Genomic DNA, 22,967 nt, shown 5'->3' on the forward strand with positions numbered 1-22,967 from the left:
AATGTGTGATACTTTCAACTCGTTGCTACAAATGTTGAAGGAGTTCATTAGCAATTTCAGATATTTATTGAGCATTTGCTATGTACTAGGAGCTAGGCTAAATGTTGGAGTCTCAACGGTGACCAAGTTAACTGCTCTGCCATCAAGGAGTATCTCCTGTTCTGTACTCCTGATACTAAGTATACCCTCATTTAGCGAGGAAGCAAGACAACGCATACAGAGGTAAATAGTATATAACAGGCAACAATAACCTCTTTAAAGAAAAATGAAGACAAGTGTGGTAACTAGCAGCAGCCTACAGCTACTGTATCTCAAACCCCAGGGCCTGTGACTAGATTATTTTGTACAACAAAAGTGACTTTGTGAGTGCAGCTGAGCTAAGGGTTATTGAGGCAATGAAATCAAACATTTCCTTGTAAGAGAAGGAGAGAAATGTCAAAAGCAGACAAAGAAAGGAGCTCCATGAATGGAAGCAGAAATACTGTGAAACCACTGGCTTGGAAGATAGAAGAAAGGGCAGAGCCCAGAAACACAGACCAGCTGCAAAGCTCAAGGATGTGTTCTCCCCAGGAAAAATGGAAAGTTTACTGACACCTTCATTTTCATTTTCATGACAGTCTCATGGAGCTCAAGCTGATCTTGAACTCATTATGTGGCCAAGGAAAACCCTTGACCTCTGACCCTCCACCCTTCACTCCTCTGCCTCAGTGCTGGGATTACAAATGTGTCCTGTCACACCCAATTTATGTGCTTGTCTTTGTGGGTGTTAGTGTGCGGGTGAGGGCAGCCTGACAGGGGTGAGTCGTGAGGGTGGAATGCACAGGGTTTGTAGTGAGGTGAGCAGGACGCAGGAGACCAGGGGGAAAAAAGCCAGTGTGTGAGGTTCTGGTGATACCGAACACCTACCAGGAAGAATGTATTTGTGGTGGAAAACTGTGAGTTAGATATGTTTCTGAGGCTTGCTGGTCATGTAAGTGGAGGTGAGATGTAGCCAATTGGAACATAATATCTGAAGTTCAGGACAGCTCTGGAGTTGATGACATCACCTCTGAAAGCCCAGCCACTAAAGATGTGTGTGAGAGAAGAGAGAGAGAGACAGAGACAGAGAGACAGAGATACTAGGACCTGGGTCTTGGAACACAGTAATCTTTAAAGCCCTTGAGGAAGACAGCTCATCAGAGAGAAGGAGTAAGACCGTGGACCTTGTTATTTCCATCTTCAAGGCAAGTCAAAGCCAGTGTTTGCAACTCCTGGCCTGACTGAAGCTTGACAAATGGCAGCCTGCCCCTTTGTAAAGGTCCTAAGAAGTAGCCATTGCCTTGGCCTGTTTGCCTTGGCTCTCACGGAGCTTTTAAAATGCTAAGAAGCTCGATTTTGTCAGACAGCTGTGAATACAAGACTCAGCTCTAGAACTGAGCTCTTCCTGGGGCTGGCACAGCCCTTACTCACCAGTGACTGCCTGCAAGAGGCTTAGCAGCACCTAGGCTTCTGCTCCAAGAAACAGCTCCCTGGCTGCAACCAGATCGTACTAAGGCTCTTCTTGATTGCTGGGGAAGGCTGAGTATTTGCTTTCAGCGCCTTGGCTAGGACAAGTCCCCGCTTACCTGGCACACTGGAGATTTGCGTTTGGAAATGATTTGTCTACGACAAACAGTGTGAGTGCTGAGCCCAGAGAAACCCTCCTGCAGCTAGCCCTCCTGACGTATTGTGACCAGGACCCAGTGTGAACTGGCTGCCAATGGGATGGATGGAACCCTTGGGCAATAGTTCAGAAGACCCCGGATGTAAATCCCCCTTCACCACCTGACTCCCTCTACCCCATAGAATGATAAGGACTTCATAAAGCCGCTTTACATGACTGCTTCAGCACCAGGCTCTTGTTTCTGGTTGTGGTTCTCAGCCTTAATACCGGACTTACAGAGGGAATGGTGTCTGAAATCTGGAACCCATCCCTGGAGCTTAGGATTTAATTGTCAACAGATGTGGTCAGGACAACTGGGTTAAACAGCAACAACACCGCCAGGTGACTCTAATGTACAATCACAGTGGAGAAGCGCCCATATCACCAGGAGGAGCTTGTCTTTGGAGGCCTTGCCGCCGCTGAACTGACAGCTGTGCTTTGGGGGACAAGCCCAGCTCTCTGAAGTGTCTTTGCAAGCAGCAGCAGCAGCAGATTCCAGCAGAGCTGAAGGGGCGCTATTTAGGAAAAGGTAGGACTCTAAATAGATGCACTACACGAAGGATGTGCTCGCTGATCAGATCCTCTCGGTACACTTTTGTCTATGCAAATCGGGTTTTTACAGATTCTCCTGGGCAGGCATCCAGATGTAGTCATAGAGGTACCAGGTACCGAGTCTCCTTGAGGAATCTGGGGAGAGACCCCTGAGAAAGTGGACAGAGCCGTCCGTACTAAAACACTCGTGTCTCTGAGCCAGCAACTTCTGCAGTCATGCAGTAAGTAGGTTCTCAGAGATGCGAGGTGTCTCCTTTGGACAGTGTCTTACTATGTAGTGCTCGCTGGCCTGGAACTCACCAGGTACCTCTGCTTGGTATTGAACTCAAAGTTGCTGGGACTAAAGGCTAGTACCACCACTCGGTATACTGAGGACCCTTCAGACTTATCTGATAAGCAGCTGAGCTATATTTAACGGGGGACCAGGTGATGCCTACCCAAGCCAATTTGGGGAATGCGTGGCCAACTCAGAGAGCAGCCCACCAACTTCTACAGAACACAGGCCCTCGGGAAAAGAGAAGCTTCAGCGGCCCCGCCCTCCCGCCCCGCCTCCCTTCATGATCGTTGCCTTGGCAGCGCGGGACGAGGCCCAAGCGGTGGCTGTACCCACTCTTCCTCCCCAAAGGCCCTGGGTGGGTCCCCGGTTCGGCCCAGCGCTCCGCCCCACCATGCTCCGGGGCAGACTCGGGAGCCTGGTGGGAGCCCTAGAGGAGGGGCGTCCTTCGGGGTCCCGGAGCTGCCGAGCGAGCGGGTTAGGCTTCAGGGCAACTTCGAGATAGGGAGGGAAAGCTGCGGTGTGGCGCTGGGCCCTGCGGTGGCGACGCATCCAGCCCGAGTTCCCGGCCGGTGAGTGGCGGCCCCCCACCTTCCCATCCTCCCACCCCCACCCCGCAGCCGCCGCGTCCTCCTGTCACCCCTCTGCCCCTCCCCCCCAGCCTCCTGGAGGGGTTGTGATGGCCAACCAAGAAGTTGCATTTCATCTTCCACCTGGAACAAGTTTTGAAACGCGATTTTTAATGAATTTCTATTCATTATCGCACCACGGATTTGTGCTTTACTTACACTTACCATCTATTATAGTTTTTTATTAGAAAGTGCGATGCTGCAATTTGCAGTAGAAATATTTTGAGTCATCTTCGATGAGAGGAGGCTTTTTACAGGAGAGTGGAATGTGGTTCACAGCCTGGTTTAACTAGCTAAGAGTTTGTAAGATTAAAAACAGCTGATTCCTCCCACCTCCGGAGTGGGGGAAAAATCCTTGTGCCGCGGTTTGTCATAGAATGGAAAAGTGACTGTTTAAAAGTTTCTTGTTCAAACGTCTAACAAAATGAAGACATCCAGTCAGGGACCAGCATCATGGAGGAGTGTGAATTCCTCCTGAGCGACTGTGCAGCGAACACTGCTTTGGGCTTTAAGTAAAATGTTTTCACTCTTAGTGAAATAGTTTCCTGAACCTTTGAAACTACAAGCTAGGCGCCAGGGTGCGGAATCTCTTTGTTAGGCTGTAAATCAGCCCGAGTTGAGGAATAAAAATGCTGGTAACTAGAATTCGGATGAGCCCAAGGAACCAGTTTAAGCCACAAGCGGACACATTCCAGAGACTGCAGTGAGAACCCACCTAACCCACCTCGGCAGGAATGTGACATTTGGACAGAAATGCTGTTTTACAGTGAATGGTGGTTGAGGAAAAATAGGTTTAATGAGCACTCCTGGTAATAGAACTGGAAAAGCTCTCTTGACAGTTTGTTCCTCCGAAGTTTGCAAATGCTTATTCTGTTTAATTTTGCCCTAAGACCCTTTGGTTTCCTTTCCCTTCATGTGAACACTCTAGCTTTCTTTGCAATTAACACCTGGTATTTAAACCACCTTGAGCTTCTAATATTGAAGCCTCAGAAACCTGGCACTTTCTTTTTTTCTTAAATCTGTGGAACAGCCCAAGAGACAGTTGACCAAATGCAGTGGGGGTGACGGTATTAGGTGACAGCATGAATGAAGCACTCTGTTGCCTTAGAGAGAAATGAGTGAAGGGAGCTTCAGAGCAGGGGAGAGATGTACCGGAACCATCACACTCAGGAGGCCATGGTGTTGGGATGAGTGGTAGAGGAGGCCATGGCTTGGCAGGCACTTGATGACCCAGAGTGGGGCTGGGTCATGAGGTCTAGAGACATTATTGTATGGTGTCTATGAGCTGTTACCAGAGCATTCCATCTGTTGGTTGGTTGGTTTTCCAAGATTGGGTTTCTCTTCGCTGTTCTGGACTGGCTTTGTAGACCAGGCTTGCCTCAAACTCAGAGATTGCCTGCCTCTGCTTCCCCAAGTGCTGGGATTAAAGGCATGAAGCACCGTGCCCAGCCCAGATCATTCAGTTTTTAAACTCATAGAATCTTAGAGGTTTCACTGATGAAACAAAATACGATGTGATCTTTCCTAAATTGTGCATCCATCTAGACCATGGTGAAGGAAGACACCATGTATTTTTTGAAGGCCATCGCTTGCTTCCAGGATCATGGCTAACTGATGGTCTTGTTGGCAGCTTAAGCCAGTATGACCCTAGTGACTGCAGTTTCCTTATTGGATTCAAGGCTGACTTAGAGCAACAGTTGTGTTATCATTCTCTGCAGAGATGAGGCGTATGAGGGGCCACAGGTGGAGGTGAGAGGCTTGAGTACACCAGTACTTAGATTTGGCCATTTTTCTTTAAGTTTTCAGTTTAGTATGTCAGGCCTTATTAAGGGAGCTGGCGGTGCTGCGAGCACTCATTGCCTGTCAGCTGAGCGCCGGAACTTAGTGCTCCCACATGCTGTTGAAAGCGTTGAAGACGCAGCACCAGGACTAGCAGCCTCAAGTAACACCTGCACACTTGACTCCAGGGGTTGAGACGGGCCCCAGCCATTCAGCCATCAAAAATGAAATGACCAGTTCTTTGTGAGGCCATCTAAAGATGCGATGGATGTGAGCCCCATCTTGAAGAGCTTCAGTGTGCTTAAAGGGAAGTGATCTGTTCATGATAGGGGAATTGTCCTGAAGGGCTAATTAGTTGTTTAAGTCCCTACTTCTTAAAAATTTAGAGGGACAGAATTAAAATTTTTTTAAAAAAAAGAAAAGAAAGACAAAAAATTTAAGGGGGGGAAAAAAGGAAAAATTGAGCTTCATGGTATTTTATGAGGGTTTGTTAGAAACCAAAATGTTCGGTGAGGGCCTGGGGTGCAGCTCAGGGGTAGAGTTTATGGCTGATGGCCTGGAATGTATGAGGTCCCACATTCAGTTTCCACACTCCTCTGAAGGCCCACAGAGGGAATCCTTCCTTGTGGTTTTAGCCTCAGTGTCTTCTGGTATTCCTCGGCTTGTGGTTTGGTAACTACGTGTCTTCAGATGGTCTTACATTATCTCCCTTTGTTCCCCGACCCTCCTATAAGGTCAGCTGCCACTGGAGTTAAGAGTCACCTTAATTCTAGGCTACTCTCCTAGCTGAATTACAACGGCAGACTGTTCCCCTGTCTGGCTCTTTCCAAGGTACCAACAGGTAATAGATTTGGGGGGTGACAGTTTATCTCACTGAATTTATGATGGGAGTTGGAGAGATAGTCTCGGTTGAAGGGATAAATCAAGAGCAGAAAATGAAAGGCTGTTGCCTGGGGATAGTAACTGATGAACATCAGTTAGGATAGTAATAGAATCTTCAAAAGTAAACAGGCCTGATGACAAGAACTTCAGGTTTAAGTTAGTACCAAGATAAAGTTCTCCCATGTCTCTTTTCTTTAATTTTAAATTGCTCCACAGCATCTATTCCAAGTCTGTTACTACTGATGGTCGGTCATGTCCTTATTGAAACTGCCCACCTTCTGAAACTCCTCGGTGGGAATGTCTGCCTTGCATTCCACTTCGCTGGTGCCCACCTTCTGAAACTCCTCAGTGAAAATGGCTGCCTTGCATTCCACTTCACTGGTGCCCACCTACAGCTATGGCAGGGATGTTCGTCATCTCTCAAGTCTTCCTGGGCTCAGAAAGGAAGGACACAGTCTCCTCCTTCACAGACATTAACTTCTTCCTCTCAGCTCTTTTCCTTAAGCATGTTTAAGTGCTCAGGCCTTTCCCTTTCTAACAGCACATGTTCTTTCTCTTCAAAGGTTCCTTCCCATTTCCCTGCCTCCCTCTCACTTTGTCTAGTGGGTTTTTAGATAACTAGTGTCTCACACTTCTTCCCTTGAGTCACTGCTGTGTCATCCCTCAATTCTAGATGTACTCTCTTCCCCTCTGCTAAAACTGTCCAGGAAAAGGTTATAAGCATTTTTTTTTTCCGACTGTTCAAACAAATGGGAAATTCCACTCATTTCCTTTATGTATTTCTCCGTCCTGTGACTCAAGTCCATTGACTTGATGCCAACAGCACCCAGCTTTTCCAGCCCCCCACTGGACTTCATTCTCCATGCTTGTAATGGAGTTCTGGTCTGTTACGACTCTACGTATGCTTTCCAGACAGTGTAACCAGCTGTCCAGCAGACCCAAACTGCTCCAAAGTCACTTTGTAGCCATCACTGATATTTGATCAACTGCTGTTGTTTTGCAGTGCTCCTATCTTGGGGTCAGGGCCATGCATAGTTTCAGACACCCACTGGAACATAACCCTGACAGATAAGAGGAATTACTGCATTTCTGAAGATCAGATCAGCTGTGACCCCACAAAGAATGGTTGGTTTTAGAAATGAGTCAGCAGGTGCTACTATGCTGAGGCCCCAAGGGGTGTACTGCTGGAGAAGCCCAAGTTTAGAGATGACACCATTAGACAGGATCTACGTTTGCCTTAGCTTGACCCATTTCATCCACCAACCCTATACGGAAAGAGATTAGGATTTACTTCCCTCAGTCCTTTCTCTGTGTTCGGGGCCAACAGTCCTTGGGCAGAGGTAAGGAAAGCCTGGCTGTCAGGCACCTGCTGTGGTTTCAGTGTGCTGTGCAAGTGGAGAGTCATGGGGCTCAGATCTGGATGGAGGAGGGAAGGCTGTCCCTGAGGCTTACTCTCAGCATCCTGGTAAGTCCCAGACACTGTGGACAACACCCACTGAAGGAATATGTTTATGACGGTTTGCTGGCCTCATGAGTAAGTATCAACTCCTTACCTATGGGAGGATTATCACCTCCCATCTCAACGTTAAGAACTAGAACTCTGTGTAAATATTCGTAAGGGGATCTCCAATATAACACACATCAAAGTGAAAGCTGCTTCATCAGAGTGGTGAGCTTGTCTCCCTGGTTCCCACCTTACCTAGTGGGACTACATTTGTTTTCACCCAAAGAGCTGAGAGGAAGAAGTTAATGTCTGTGAAGGAGGAGACTGCGTCCTTCCTTCCTGGAGTAGCAGAGAATGGGCTGAGAGGCACCCCAGCTAAGGGAGCACGAGGTCTCCAGCATCTACCCCTGCCTGACTCTGCACCTTTATCTCCCAGTGCACTCCTCAAGTGTCAACATCTTGTGAGAGACATGATGACAGAAACAGAGCTCCATAGGCTGTGTTTTCCACGTGACTCCTGCTACCTAGAACTGGCATCCTCTTCTTTCAATGTTTCAATGTTCACACTCATGAAAACTAATGAAGATGCATTTTAGATTCCCCCCCCCCATTGTCTTCAGGCAGTTGGGGCTCATCTACTGAGACACAAATAAGCTTTCCATTGTCATTAGAGAACAAGCTCCTGGCATGTCTTTAAACTTTGTATTGGTCCTAGATTGCTAATATAAGCATTAGTGTCACCCCATTTCTTTCAAGGTTAGAGGGACCAGGAGTCTAGCTCTGTCGTATGAACTATCTGGGGCATGAGGCATCATCCAGCTCAGAAAATGGCTTTTTATTATTGCTGCAACAGTCCTTGATCCCTCTGGTTAGGGCTGCACACTGGGGCCGCCTCACTTGTGGCTCCCCATGAATTCGTTCATGATAATGTAAGGCAGTTGTCAAGGTAGCTGTCTGTGACCTAGAAGGGAGCACTATCCCAAAGAGATGAGGGTGGACTCATGCGAGATTCCTAAGTCCAAATGGACTGGGTATAAGGTGCCATGATTCATGGAAGCTCAGAAAGACTTGGGTAGATACAACTGACATTTGCCTGCTTGTTTCTTTTAACTTTTCTTTGAATTTGCTATTTGGCAATTTCATAACTATGTAAGGTACGTTCTGATTATTGTAATCTCTTACCCACTATAGTCTCTCATCCTTATCAACATCTGCTCCTCTCTATGATTCAGTCATGAAAGTTTGAGGCCTGTGAGTTTTGCCAGGATTATTTGTGTGATTATGGATTTAGATCTAGCCACTGAAGCCAGTGGACTCCTCAGTGGGTACACAATTGAAGACTATGACATCTCCCTCCCTCAGAACCCCTCAGTAGCCATGGCTCATGGGGAAGGGTAGAGCCCTATGGGCCTCTCTGTGATCCGTTATGAACTGTTAGAGGCCCGGTCTTGTGTATCTTTGGTCTGTAGCCACAACCGTTGAAATTCACCAGTTTGTAACTCTGTCAGCCTTTGCTGTTACCAGCTCACAGGTCTCCAGAGTTCAGTATCTTCAACAGCTGCATTTGCCTATGGCATTGTTCTCTGCCTCAGCTGAGGCTGCGCTTCCAGGAGCACATGGTCGTCAAGCGGTGATCTTTAATTAGGATGTTAGAGCGAGGGAGAAGATGCAAGACCTGTGCATCCCAAGCACAAAGCGTCTTGCGGTCTTGTGTGATCAGGCGTTCTCTCTTTCCTCTAGCACAAAAGCAGCTGATAGAGAAAGCAAGGGCTGGAGGTGCTGGGCTAGGTGAAGCGCCATTGTCTTTCATTTGCAGATGACACATTTAGGGATCTCTGTGGCTGTCTAGTAAGAGCCCCCAGAGCTCATGTGGGGAACATGTCTCACCTCTTCTCCTCATTGCTCTGAAGGGCTCTGGAAAAACAGAAAAGCATGCCACATACCTGTGAAAATATACGATCTTCTAAAATGAAAATTTCAGAGAGCAAATTCTGCCATTGGTCTGTGAGGGTCACTCTGGTTTTCGTTACAAATGGTGAAAATGGCTCAGCAAATTAACTGCATATTTTAATTTTAATAAACTCAACACCTTGGAGTGTGAGAATATGTTAGTGAAGCCCCCACATTTCTGGCACCTGTTTGCATGTGTGGTATGGAACATATTTCAGGCATGGAGACAGAGGCTCTCAGGTCTTAACTCTGGGACCTGCAAGTAACTTAGACAAGTCAGTGGATTTGGATGAGTGACAATTTATTCACCTGTAAAATGAAGGATTTGCATTATACCAAAGTCTCTAAAACAAACAAACAAACAACTATAAAGAGTACAAACCAGGGCTTTTTTTTTTTTTTTTCCCAACAAATAAGTTTGAGTAAGCTTTGAATGTTCATTGTGTTCAGCCTTTTGGTGAATGTGGAGAAGCATTTTTGCTTATGGCAGGAGCTTTGCAACCTGAGTGAATTTCTCAGAGGGACAGTGCGGAAAATGGGGTATGTATGTGTTATTTCCCCAGCACCAGGGCATGATGGGAAATGGATGGGTACTCCTTCACAGGCCTTGTCTATATGTTAGCAGATTTTTCATGATGGACAGAAGTAATTTCTCATCTCATCTTAATTTTGTTTTATGTTTATGTGATCTTTTCCAAATTTCTGAGAAGACTATAATATTATTAAAATATTATGTTTCAAACACTTTTATATAAAGTGAAGGTTTCCATTTTTAATTATGATTTCCAAGTCTATTTTCACATATTTACTACCTTTTACACAATTTAAAGTTGTTTTCTTTAAAAAAAAAAAAATTCCCACTACAGCTTTGATGAGCTCAGCTGAATTAGATCAGTGACCAGAAAAATCTAAAAAAGCCCAGCTTCGGGACAGCCTTGAAAGCATCTCTTGTTAAGAGGCAAAATGATTTTCTCCATCTTTAAGTTGATACAAACACATTTACTTCCTGGAAGTTTAGCAACAAGAAAGGTAATGCAGAAACATGTGAAAAGGAGGGAAAGAAATGATCCCTTTTAATGGGAGTTGGTGGTTACTTGAGATTTAGCCGAGCAGGGCTCATTCTGAGTATTAATCTGCCTAAGCTGTTTGGGAACAGATGTAAGCGAAACAGATACCCAGAGTTCTGCTGCTTACATTCAGACTGAGACATCTGTCAGAGGCCCGTGTGGTCACAGATAATGGAAGCCAGGGCTAACCCCCGAAATGACCTGTTCCTCATGGGAGCCAGGGACGCAGTAATTAGTAAGACATGACGCTTTGAGTCGTCACTCTGCACAATAATAAGAAAATGTCTCAGTGTGGGATGTTCCAAAGCTACCAGACTTGAAGAAATTCCTAAGAGATGGATATCAAGATTCAACTTTACATAGTAACTGTATTCTACCTGGTAATGTAGGAATTGCCCAAGATTTTTTTTTTCTATTAAGATAAATTGGTCTTCACTGTAACAAAGCCAAGAATAACAACAACATTAACCGAACACAGAGTGGCTCCCCTCAAGCAGGACTGCCAGCTGGACATTTTAGGATGCTGTGTGCTGACCTCATCAACAGAAGTCTCGTGCCCTCCCTGCACCATCGAGCAACATGGGCATGGCTAGTGTGACTGAAGAACAACATCTGAAATAAGATTGAATTTTAACTTATTTAAATTAATATATACAGAAGTCTGATGGCAACATCATTAGTAACACAGAGAGTGGGGGCATTCACTTGTGACCTAGGGATGTGACTCAGGGCGACAATGCTTATGAGTCCCTAGGTTCAACCCCCAGCCCAGCACTTCCAAGAACAAAGCCTCAGCATTTATTTTTAATGTATTTTTCCACTCAGGAAAGTATAATTTTCAAAATGTTCATCCCAGCATAGAATGGAGAGAGTCACACAATTTGAGAGGCCTGCTCACAAGCGGACCGGCTGTGTCCTAGGCCGGGTATGTGGCACGCCGGGAGCCAAGGCAGGGCATCTCAAGTCCCAGACTCAAATCAGAAGCAAAAACAAAGAAAAAGTAATGAACCGTTCTGAATCTGGAAATGCCCAAGGGGCAGTAACTCTGAAATGTTTTGCGTATACAAGACAGCTTTGGTTATTTGTGGGTTAACCGGCTGATGACAGAGAAGTGGGTAAAAACCATGTGGTGTTCACCACAGCCCTCGTGTTGACTGTTTTTGACAGCTGTGATTTGTGACTGGTTGGAAACGGTCGTTATCCTATCTGGTCCCTCCTACCTGGAGAAATTCTGTAGATTAGTGTTTGTTCTAAAAGGTGAAGAAATTCTGTAGATTAGTGTTTGTTCTAAAAGGTGAAGAGCCCATCATAAGACAAACACTTTCAAATATAACCTGTTTTGTTGTCCTTTTCTCTCCTCTCTCCACTCCTGTCAGCTCTTTGGGAATGGAATTGGTGCCCGCATGCCCTCCCTCTCCCCGGGAGAGGGGACAAATCTTTCACTGGCCCCTCAGGGGCACACAGCGAGAGCCACCTGGGGGATGGGGGTGGTGAAGGTCAGTAGATTAGTGATGTGAACCAGACGGCACTGTCCAGAGCTTGGGCTCCTCTGGAGGACTACAGAAGTATACACACGTCAAAGATGAAGAACTGAGGCAATGGGGAAGACAGCAGACCACTGTTGGATGCGAGAGGATACGGGGGCCTGCCCTGCAGTATGTTCGGATCCACTGCAGTTTGACAGGATGGCTTTAGAGGACTGAGAAGGCCTTGCAGTCACGAGGCATTTACCACCCGCCTGTCCATCCCAGCCCTTTGCCTGTCACCAGATCTAGCGTGTGTTGTGACTAGAGAATGTGTGAGGTCACAGTGATAATCGCCAGAACATTGCCCAGCTATAAGCACAGCTCCCTCAGAAGCCTCTGTGTGTGTGAACCCTGGGCGCAGCTTTAGAAGCATCCCATGCTGAGGGCGTGAGTTGTGCCTCTGCATGCACACATGCATACGTGTGGTACCAAAGAAAAGGGACTCTTAGTAGCTGTGATTCTTCCTATGATCTTGGGATTCCCAAAGGCAGGGTGTGCTAGCAGAAGTTAGGGGGAGAAAGCAAGAACAGGGCATTGCTGGAAATTAAACCTCATGCTGAAGTTTGACACAAAAACAAGACTTTAGGAGTTCTCAGTATAAGAAATGACTAGAACTAGAGCGGGCAAATAGACACACACACACAGTAAATATTTTTGCACTTTTTTATGTCATTGGTATAATGCAGTTACAGTAAGCATAAGGATAAGTCTAAACTAACATACCAGCTGGCATGGGGGATTCCTGTGAAAGCTCCAAGACTTTGCATCAGAAGCAGCATTGTGCAAACGTCTGTGGCTGCTGAGCAACAGGGCCTCGCGCTTGGCTGCAAATAGTGAGCACATGTCAACTGGCGTTTGTACCGCCAGGCTCTGCGTTAAGGGTCCTATACTGCCTAACCTTTGCAATGAGAATTTGTAGTCTAAATGAGAATTTTATACCTAGTCCTCCTGGCATTTAAATAAACTTGCTCTACGCCATACCAGTAAGTGGAGTTGGCCGGTCTGACCTAGCTGTCTGCAGTTCTTCTTAGGCTGCCCCTGCAGGGAATCTAGAATTCTCTTGTCCCTCAGGAATTGTTGGTCCCACATCCTACATAGTGATAGTGAAGACGCAGGGGCCCGACTTTACCCCTAAAACTTTTCAGACAAAATCTGATGTTTCTTTTGTCATTTAAGACAATAAGAGAGTTTGTTTCATTTTTCTATCCATTTGTAATTTCTGAGTAATTGAAGGGAATAGGGATTTTACAAGTTATTGAGTTTTTAGTTATTTTAATTATGTGTGCACATGCATGTCTGAATGTCTGTCTGTGCATGTGAGTGAAGGGGTCTCTGAAGGCAAAAGGTGGGGGATCTTCTCAAAGCTGGAGATACAAGCAGGTGTGAACCACCCAAGGTGGGTGCTGGAAATGCTCTTCAGAGGAGTCGTCCTCTGAATACCGAATACTGAGGAGATGAGAAGTGATATTTTGCATACTTTTAATTAGTTCTTCTCTCAAATAATTTGTGTTTTAGTTTATTTAGGAAGCCCTCACAATGTGCTGGGGTTCCTGAAACTAAAATCAGTTTGACAGCTTCTACGTCAACGCCTCTTAGAAAACACAGCGGCAGGGTAATGACTTGGTGATTTATGTTTTGTGCGAGTGAGGTATTACGGGGCACTGAGAACAGTCATGGACGAAGAGCTCTAGAAGAAAACTGTCTTGTTCCATGGGGAGAAGGAGGACTGGGGAGACACTGGGGAGAGAGGGCTTTGAGGGTGAGCTCTGAGTCTCACTGGGAGCTAGCAACACAGACAAAGGAAAATGATCCTGAGCATTTTTTGAGAATGTGCAGGAATGATTTAGGCTTATTTGGAGAATAAGCACATGATTGTATCAGTCTTCATACACATACCCTGATGAAGATAGAGAGGTGATTATGTTAGGAATGACACAGGGCTTGAACCCGGGCTAGCATGTTCTCTCAACCTGAGTGTTAAACAGGAGCGGTGCAGGTTGGGTGTTAGTGGGAACCAAGGTTTTCTTTTCTTTTCTTTTCTTTTTCTTTTCTTTTCTTTTCTTTTCTTTTCTTTTCTTTTCGAAATCAAGTTTGAGTTCAGAAAGACAATCAAGGTGGCAGGCAGGATGGATCATTGAGTTGCAGGAGGAGGATAGTAACCAACCTACCAGGAGACCAGGAGGCGGCGTGTGGAGACAGGGACAATGGAAAATTCTCACAGACAGAACTTAGAGAATGTGGAGGCCAAGGAAAAAATGCTGCAACGGTGATACCATTTTTTCAGTGTAGGTAACTGATGGATTATGGATATTGCTGAAATCCATTCTGAACGAGGAGAGTGCAAAGCATTGTATCTGCTACAGGTCCTCCCAAAGACTCTGCGTCAAGTGTGTCCGGGATTAATAAATGCCCAGCAGAAGGGAGATTGCTTGAACAAAGCATAAGCAGGGGAAATCACTCCTGAAAGACTGCAAGTCAAATGTCATCAAGAAAAGGTCTGTGTCCCGAGAAGCCTGGGGGTCTCTCCTGCCTGTCTTGTTTCTTATTGGAACGGAGGCTGCTGCTTAGGAGTAATGACAGCTCAGATCTTTTTACAGCCAGAAAATATTGTTATATGGTGATGAGGTTATGATCTCTGCACATGCTAAGCAGTGTTAGGAAAATAAAAAGCATAAAATAGTAGTTTGCAAATATATCATTTTTAAACACAGAAATTAACTTCATAGCATTTCTTTTTTTTTTTAACAGATTTAATTCACTTTATTTTTCTTGTATAAAAACCCTTATGTGGTAGCCACAGCTGGAGCCTGGGTCCTCTGAACAGAGACTCTGGTGTGGGTTTTCACAAGATGATCAGTGAATTCCTGATAAGGGGACTTGGTGAACACAGTCTCTTTCCAGAGGTCAGGGGTCAGGTAGCTATAAGTATTGGAGATGGCATCAAAGGTGGCCTTGGCAAAGTTGCCCAGGGTGGCAGTGCAGCCCCTGGCTGATGTGTAGCAGTCATCAATACCGGCCATTATCAGTAGCTTCTTGGGCACAGGAGCAGAGACGATGCCAGTGCCTCTGGGGGCAGGGATAAGACGCACCAAAACAGAGCCACAGCGGCCTGTCACCTTGCACGGAACAGTGTGGGGTTTGCCAATCTTGTTGCCCCAATAGCCTCTTCGCACAGGGACGATGGAAAGCTTGGCCAAGATGATGGCTCCTCGGATGGCAGTGGCTACCTCCTTGGAACACTTAACACCAAGACCAACGTGACCATTGTAGTCTCCAATAGCGACAAAAGCCTTGAACCTGGTCCGCTGGCCAGCCCGTGTCTGCTTCTGCACTGGCATGATTTTTAGTACCTCATCCTTTAGGGAGGCACCCAGGAAAAAGTCGATAATCTCAGATTCCTTAATGGGCAGGGAGAACAGGTAGATCTCCTCCAAGGACTTTATCTTCATGTCCTTAACCAGGCGCCCAGCTTGGTGACAGGGATCCACTCCTTGTCTTCGGCTTTACCTCCACGAGCCCCGCGGCCTCAGCCACGCCCACGGCCCCAGCCACGACCGCGGCCCCTAAGACCGCTGCCGAACCCTCCCCGGAAGCCGCCACGGCCTCCTAGTCCTGGGCCGCCGGGCCCTCCCGGCCCTCCGGCTGCACCAGCGTCATCCGCCATTTGGTGTTTTCCCGAAGAAGAAGAAGCTCATAGCATTTCTAAGATTAGAAAAATTTCATTTGCTTCTTCAAGTCCCCATACTGTTTTGGTTTAATGTAAATATTAATGTTTATCCCTCTTGTATGTTTATGGATGTTACAAACCTATTACTCAAACTACCGTGTCCATATGCGCAGGAAGAGCAACGTCAAGAGGAGTAGCAGCTGTTGGTGTGTGTTGGGGTCCCTTCTAGTTTATGTATGTTTCTGTGCTCTGAAAATATAAAGGGGTGACAGTATGTTCTTGTGATGTTCCCTTAGGAGGGATAAAATGTTAATACTGTTGAAAATCTTGTTGGGTCTGATACATTTTAATAGCCCCACTAATATCCCACATATATTTAAATATTTCATTTAGATACTTATTTTATGAGAGTAGTAAGCTCTCATAAAACTGTAGAGATTAAAATTTCCATTAAAGTTGTTTACTTTTATTAAGTTTAACATTTGTCATATTCTGGGGAAAAATGTCTCCAGCATCTAAACTGCAGGGAGCTATCATTTCTCAGATTGTTTGAATCTTCTACATTTGGACCAAATGTGGTCCAGTACTGGACACATCTTGGAACACCATTGTCTGATGGGTCAACGTTTGTTTTCCTGGAGTCATCTTGGTGCATGAGAATCTTAGGTGCTCAAGGGATTTCTGTGTCCTGTCATCGCTGGGGAATGATGTGCTCTGATACCCAGAGGGTACACTACAACTCCCAACAAGAAAAGCTACGGGATCCTTTTGGATTTGAGCATTTAAAGTCCTTTAGTCAATAGCATTTAAGTAGTATCCATCACGCCCATTACTCCTCATTTCTTTGGGGATGTGACTGTGCTCCAAGCGGCATCAAAGAATGCCCAGCCTTCTGGGTTGACGTAGATGCAGCACTTCCCTGGCTGTGTGGTTTCAAGACATTGAGCCACAGTTACATACCGGTTAGCCAATAGATACTGGATACCACACAAAAACCATCAAGAAAAAGGGATTCTTGTTTATATCCCAGACTTGGTATTATCATTAGCTTTAAGAATAATACCCACCCCGGCTGTAGAGATGGCTCAGAAGTAAACAGAGCATTGGCTGCTATTCCAGAGGCCCTGAGTTCAGTTCCCAGCAACCACATGGTGGCTCACAACCATCTATAGCGAGATCTGGTGCCCTCTTCTGTCAGGCAGGCATACATGTAAATAGAGCACTCATATACATAAGTATATAAATCTTAAAAAAATGACACCCCTCTTTGGCATTATTCTTGAGTAAGAAAAACATATTGGGGGTTTACTATGAAAACTGCTATGTGGTCTGTTCTGCATTTATAGAAGTCAAAGTAAGGTTGCTGAAATGACAATGCTGAAATTTCAAGCCATGCGTCGCTTTCAACTTAGCACTGGTTTCTCATCCAGGAAGTAGCCTTGTATTCCATTTCCGACTTAGCCAGCTCCCTGATCATGACTGCTGCTAGCAATGCTCTTTTGTCTGCAAACGCTGTTCCAGCATAATGTGTTGTGCATTTGATACGGATATTACCATATTGCCATAAGGAGCTGCTATTATTTTAGACACCAACTGATTCCATGATAGTGTCAGATTTCTTTAGCATATGCTTATGTTTTTGTGCAGATGACCCTAAGTAACATCTGCTAGCTTTGTGGTGGCATCTACTGTTTCCTTTTTAGGTTCTGAGTTTTTACAGCCACATTTTCAATGCGAATCTATACTGCTACACTATGGTAGGCTCCTTCTATGCTTTACATCACAGCATTAAGAACCGAGCCAGCATCGTTACTGTTTGATTAGAAGAAAAATAGGTAACACCTCTACATGGTGTTTTAAAAAGCCCCTTTTCATGACTCTGCCTTCTCACCTCTGACATTTGAAAATAAAAGCTGCCCCTTTAATGGATCCTTTGGGATTTTTAATTCCAAGCCCTCATTGCCCTCTGCTGTATCTGATGTTCTAGAAGCTTGGTGACATGTGTATAGCAGGGATGTGGCTTGGGTTAGCTCATGTCTTGTTGGATTACTAGTTTTTCTTAGTGCAAGGAAATGGAAGTGAAACATCCAGAAATCATTGAAACCTGTCTTCATGGGCACTGGGGATGATCGTAGAAGACAGAGGTCATGGACCACATGACAGCCGAGGGCCCTTCCTTTCAGTCTCTTGGTACCACCTTGATGGAGAACAGCAGAGATTAAGAACTTAAACAGACATTTCCTCTTACCTTCTGTTTTTCTCTTGTTTCTTCTACTTACAAAACATATTTACTCAAAGAAAGTGGTATGAATCATTTTTGTGGCATTTAAATGAGTCTAGAATATCAATGAAAATGAAAACCCAAACTTCTTTGGATAGTAGTGTATGCCATTGTTTCCTGCTGGAAGAACAACAGACTTTCCATTTCATTTTATCAGTTAAATGTGTCACCTACATGCTTGCCACTACAGCCGAACCTAATCAAGCAAACTTGCATAGCAGGCATGGTCCTGCTCACAAGAAGTGTCCTGTTGACATGACTGTGCTTTTCTGTCCCAGCCTTGGCCTCCTCTTCACTCAGGGTGCCGGCAGAGTCATCATGGACATCTGCATGTTCACTCTGTGTCGCTGGCTTCCTTCGGTTCCTCTCTGTCCCTTGGGTGACTTACGTCATTAGGATCACCTTCTGTTCCCTGGCTTGCCATCACTTGGCTGACATCACATTCTGTGCCTGCCTCTTGTTCCCCAGCCTTGGCTGTCACGGCATCTTTGTGGCTTCTCGTCCAAAACACAGTGCTACTGGGTAGGGCATGGTTGGACCAGGATCCCTGCAAGAGCTAGTTTTGAGGATAAGACAAAAGTGAAGCTGAGTGCTGGGGCAGCTTTTCAGCTAGGCCTGAAATAGGAGCCAGGGACTAGGGTGTCCCTTGAGAAACAGGGATCCGCTTCAGCCTTCTGTGCCCAACACTCAGCTGCTTAAGTGGGCTGGTGGGCTGAATCCAAAGGGAATATCGTTTCCCCAAACTGTGGTTTAGTTTGTCTCCATGTACAACGGAAGCAAGACTGAATATGATGCATACCTAGTGAGTCCCTGCCCCCGGGGTGGGGGGTGGAGCTTGTCATAGCCCCTCCCTCTCTCTACCATCTCCCCAACACAAGGTTTTTGAGGAGCAGAAAGACTTGGGAACACATCCTTGAAAAGGGTCTTCAGGTGTTGTGTATATCTGGAGTGGTATTTGTATACACAAGAATACTTAGCTATCTTCTGTGAATCTTTCCTAGGCCTTGGCTAACTTCTAGCTTCGTGGATTTGGTCTGTACTGTTAAGGATGGAGATAATAGAAAGAAACATATTTCTGTTATGATCGTGTCATGCCTCATAGCTACCCTGAGCATCTGGACCTGTAATTATTTATTTGATGCTCTTTTAAAAAGTCAATAATACCGAGGGAGATAGAAGAATAGCAAAATTAATTTGTTTAAACATTATTTAGGAAGTCTTGTGGGTACGTTCACCAGAGAAACATTGGGTTTCTTTCCTTAAAGGACAAGGCTTTGTTTTGTTTTTAATAAGACACACTCTTCATAATTAAAACAAAATCCTAGTGTTAAGGGATTACTGCTTTAAATAATTGGATTTTTTCCTTTTGTCTCTCTGATCCCTATATATGAGGGAAAAAAAATCTAGTTGTGCCATAGGATAATAAATATTTCCAAATGAGAGGGTCCTCGTAAGTAGTGAATTTCAATAATGCTTTCTAAAGTTTGTGGATGGTAATGTAAGAGTAAGGCAAGGTCAAGAATGATTTTAAATTTAAATTGAAAAGGCAGAGATAAGAGCAGTGGAGCTGTGGAAACGCCTCTTACGTGACAGTGAGCTTGCTTTTGTAATAAATTATCTAAGTATATAAATCTATTCACACGGTTTTATTGAGTCCTTTAACCACAACACTGTACGTGTCGCCTTGCCAGTACTCCAGTTAGTAATTCCCATTTCCTATGTCACATGTCTCACAAGAGTACTTTCTGTCTGAGGTGGTTTACACGTGAGACTGGTTAGGGTTAGAAAGCTACAGGGAAAGTATAATGTAAACATCCTGCCTATCATGCTGCTTTCAGGGAAAACTTGCAAAATCAACCCCCGTCTTCTTTCTTATCTTCCTGCACCATGGAGTCTTAGGAGATTCTAAAATCCCTCACCAGTGAGTCTCTAAGTGCGGACGCCTAAATGTGCGGGCGCACTGCATGAGGCAGAGGCACTTCAGCTGCAACCTTCCTGGCCTTCCTCGGTGCTTGCCTCAGCCCTTGAGTCAGGAAAGGAAGGCGTCATGAGCAAGGTCTGAGTTGAAGGGGCCAAGGACCCCCGGTTCTAGGGCTTCACTCTGGGCCTGGGCAGAAAGCACCTTTACAGATCCAGTTAATGAATTTCAGCTAGAAACTCCAGCCTGATAGCTCTTTGGAAGCTCAGAGAAGCACTGGCTCTTGCTCTAGAAGAAGACTTAAAACAAAACAAAACAAAAATACCACCGCAACAACAGCAACAGTGGAACTGCGGGGCCGTAATATCAGGAGATTTCAACTTGACCCATTTGGCAAGCGATGTGAGTCATATTGTAAGTGATACTTTCACTTCTTAAACAGGTTCTTAGTTACCTTAATCTGTGTCACCAGACCGTATTGCGGCCCTTGCTATCTTGATGATTGCTACCTAAAATAATTCCGTGGCCTCTCAGTATAACTCAGATGTTCAAACCAATAATAAACTAGGCATGTGTTCAAAATATTGCCTCCTTGGCATTAACTGTTCTTCAGGACTCACATTGGGAGATGTTGGGCCCTAGAGTGAAAGAGGGGATGTGACTGAGTTCTGTGGCTGCCATGTTTTCATATCATGATAGAAAACAATGATCACCTAGTGAAAACATTTTGAAAATGTTACAGAATCAGAAGTTAATGTGGCGATGAGGTAAGGAGGGAGGGGACAGTTGGCTGAAGCTTCCTGCTGTGACAGAAGAGCCCAGACAGGGTAGTGGTAAGCAACAAAAATACCTTACTTCAGGGCTCAAGCTCTAAGGTGCCACCAGCAGTGATTTCTGATGGAGTGCCCCTCTCTGGCTCCTGCTGTGTTCTCACCTGGCCTTTCCTGCACCTGCCGAAAGCAAGAAAGTGAGCAAGCAAGCAAGCTAGCGAGAGCATGAGGAAGAGCATGAGAAGACAGAACTAGAGAGAGGGAGAGAGGGAGAGGGAGAGAGAGAGAGAGAGAGAGAGAGAGAGAGAGAGAGAGAGAACGCTAATGAGAGCCAGAGATACTGTTTTCTTGCAGGGAGACCAGTTCTCTCTGGAGACATCCTTTCACATTAGCTAATGGCTTCATTGCTCCCTCTTCAAATTGCCCCACTGGGTAGGGGTTGGGCCCTGACTATGAATACTGGGCTATATAGCCCAAAATGGCTGTAATTAAATCTTTTCCAAATCCGAAAGTGGTTTTACTCTGAGCTGTGAAGTGGGACTCATTTTTAATACAATGGCTATTGTTACTGGCTTCAAAAATTCTTTTAGAAATGAGAGAGAGAGAAAGAGAGAGAGAGAGAGAGAGAGAGAGAGAGAGAGAGAGGAGGGAGGAGAGAGAGAGAGGAGGGGGGAGAGAGAACAAGAAATAAGCAATGTTAGCATATCCAAGTGAAATAAGGCATAGTGAAATAATTTAGCAAAAGAGATATATTTTTTTTTTCCATTCAAAGTAGGTTTTCTCAGCTCAGACTTTGAGAAACTTGATAATTCTGATTGGTCTCAATCCAGGCAAACATAAATTTTTTTCATTGCATAGACTAGAGAAACGGGGAAAATACCTGAGTACTGATAACAAAAGTCGTGACTTCTGTTGTGTCAAAGTTTAGCAAAGTGTGAATTTAGAACTCAGAACTGTAGTGTTTTGTCTTTGGTTACCAGTATGACTGGTCCCTTGCCATCCAGTAGCTGCTTATTTTACATTTAGTCACCAAAACTCAACATTCCCTTAACTCCAGATCTTAGATGCAAGAGTTAGCAGTAAATAATTACTCTGAATGTCGGGATCTTCATGGGGATACCAGATTCTTGCAGCTCCACAAAACCAGTGACCAGCCATGGGGAGAAGTGACCTAGGTGGACACTCTGCTTCATTCAGGTCTCGGCAAGCAACATTTGAGCTCAGTCAGAATTCTGACCTACATTTGCAAAGGCAGTGTTGTGCTGTTACCCTAATCCACTGTGTTCCTGAGGATGAAATATTAGAAAATAGGTTGCCAGTATTTTTTTCTGCTATATTTGACCAGCAGTGATTTCTTCTGTCAGGTGGCTGTCTTTGGAAGACACCCAAAGTGAAGGTTCCAATGTGAAATACGAAAGATGATTCAGAACAAGTCATGATACTGAAAAACAATAGGTTAGCCAGGTCAAAGTCATCTAAACAGAGCTTCAGATGACTTGATTGTATTAGAACAGTAGTGGAAAGCAACTGTGGCTTTTGCTCAAACCCGCTTTTAAATAACTGCTTTTAAATAACTGAGTATTAAATTGTTTATTCTTTTAGTCATCCCCCCTTTAACACAGACTTAGAACCTCATCCTTATCTTGGCTCTCTGAGGCTCTGGAAACACAAAGCAACAGATGTTATATGCAGCATAATTGTAGGTATCCTGGAAACATATCTTTATGAAGTAGGATTGGTTCTTGGGAAAACAAAAATTTGGCAAACAAAGAGCACTACCTTGCTGGTGTCAGCAGTAACTACTCGGGCTAGATTATAGTAATCCTTTGTAAGCAGTTACTGCAGGCAGCATGCTCCAGAGAAGCAGTAGAGTAGAGTTCTAAAGCACACTAACCTGAGTAAACAGCAGCTCACTCACTCCCCTCAGGGACAGAGGAGAGGTCCTCACAGGAGAAGCTTTGTGTTGGGAGAGTTCTTCGTACAGTCTTTAAAAGATGTTGCCAGGGTACCAAATCCTGGAGGTTGCTGTTGAAGTTTGGGGCACAGCTGGTGATGCTGCCTTTGTGCTGTGTTTTGTTTTAGGACGCCCACTGCAAAAGAAGCCTGTTAACCAACTGACTTGAGCTCTGATCTTCTAGTATCTCAGTAACTCTTTGAGTTGAGTTTGGCACTCAGGGTTCTGCAGTCCTTTGATGATTGCTCAGCATTGGTGTTTGTAGCATTTGATCATTTCCCTCTGATTCCAAGTCAAAGAACCCTCTTTCCCTCTGCTGTTTAATACAACACACCCACTAAGGTCAATGTCATAGAGGAACTGTCTAGACATGATTTTGAGAACTACAATGTGAACCTTTTCTAATGTGGGAAGCTGCAAAGTTGAAAAGACCTTGACCTAATCATGTGGTTTTTAGCGTCTGAGGCTTAAATAGCTGGCCTTGTCCATGGCCACGATCTACTTATCCACTTAGAATCACAAGCACCCAGATGTGGACTTGTTTGTATTTTTTTACACAAAATGATTCTGAAAAGAAATGAAGCCTCCAATAC

At 45.0% G+C, this 22,967-nt stretch overlaps 1 protein-coding gene and 1 pseudogene across 1 annotated transcript in view; one reads left to right on the plus strand and one right to left on the minus strand.

Annotated features, from left to right (window-relative positions):
- Positions 1-2,901: 2,901 nt before the first annotated feature.
- Positions 2,902-22,967, plus strand: part of Cerkl (ceramide kinase like) — a 102,566-nt gene continuing 82,500 nt past the window's right edge. The window contains 3 exon segments of the mRNA XM_021643317.2: positions 2,902-2,971; positions 2,974-3,040; positions 3,042-3,079. Coding sequence (XP_021498992.1) covers positions 2,902-2,971; positions 2,974-3,040; positions 3,042-3,079 — 175 coding nt within the window.
- LOC110552203 (small ribosomal subunit protein uS5-like) lies at positions 14,513-15,472 on the minus strand (annotated as a pseudogene).

This window comes from Meriones unguiculatus, chromosome 8, assembly GCF_030254825.1.
Source record: "Meriones unguiculatus strain TT.TT164.6M chromosome 8, Bangor_MerUng_6.1, whole genome shotgun sequence".
In the NCBI taxonomy this organism is placed as follows: Eukaryota; Metazoa; Chordata; class Mammalia; order Rodentia; family Muridae; genus Meriones; species Meriones unguiculatus.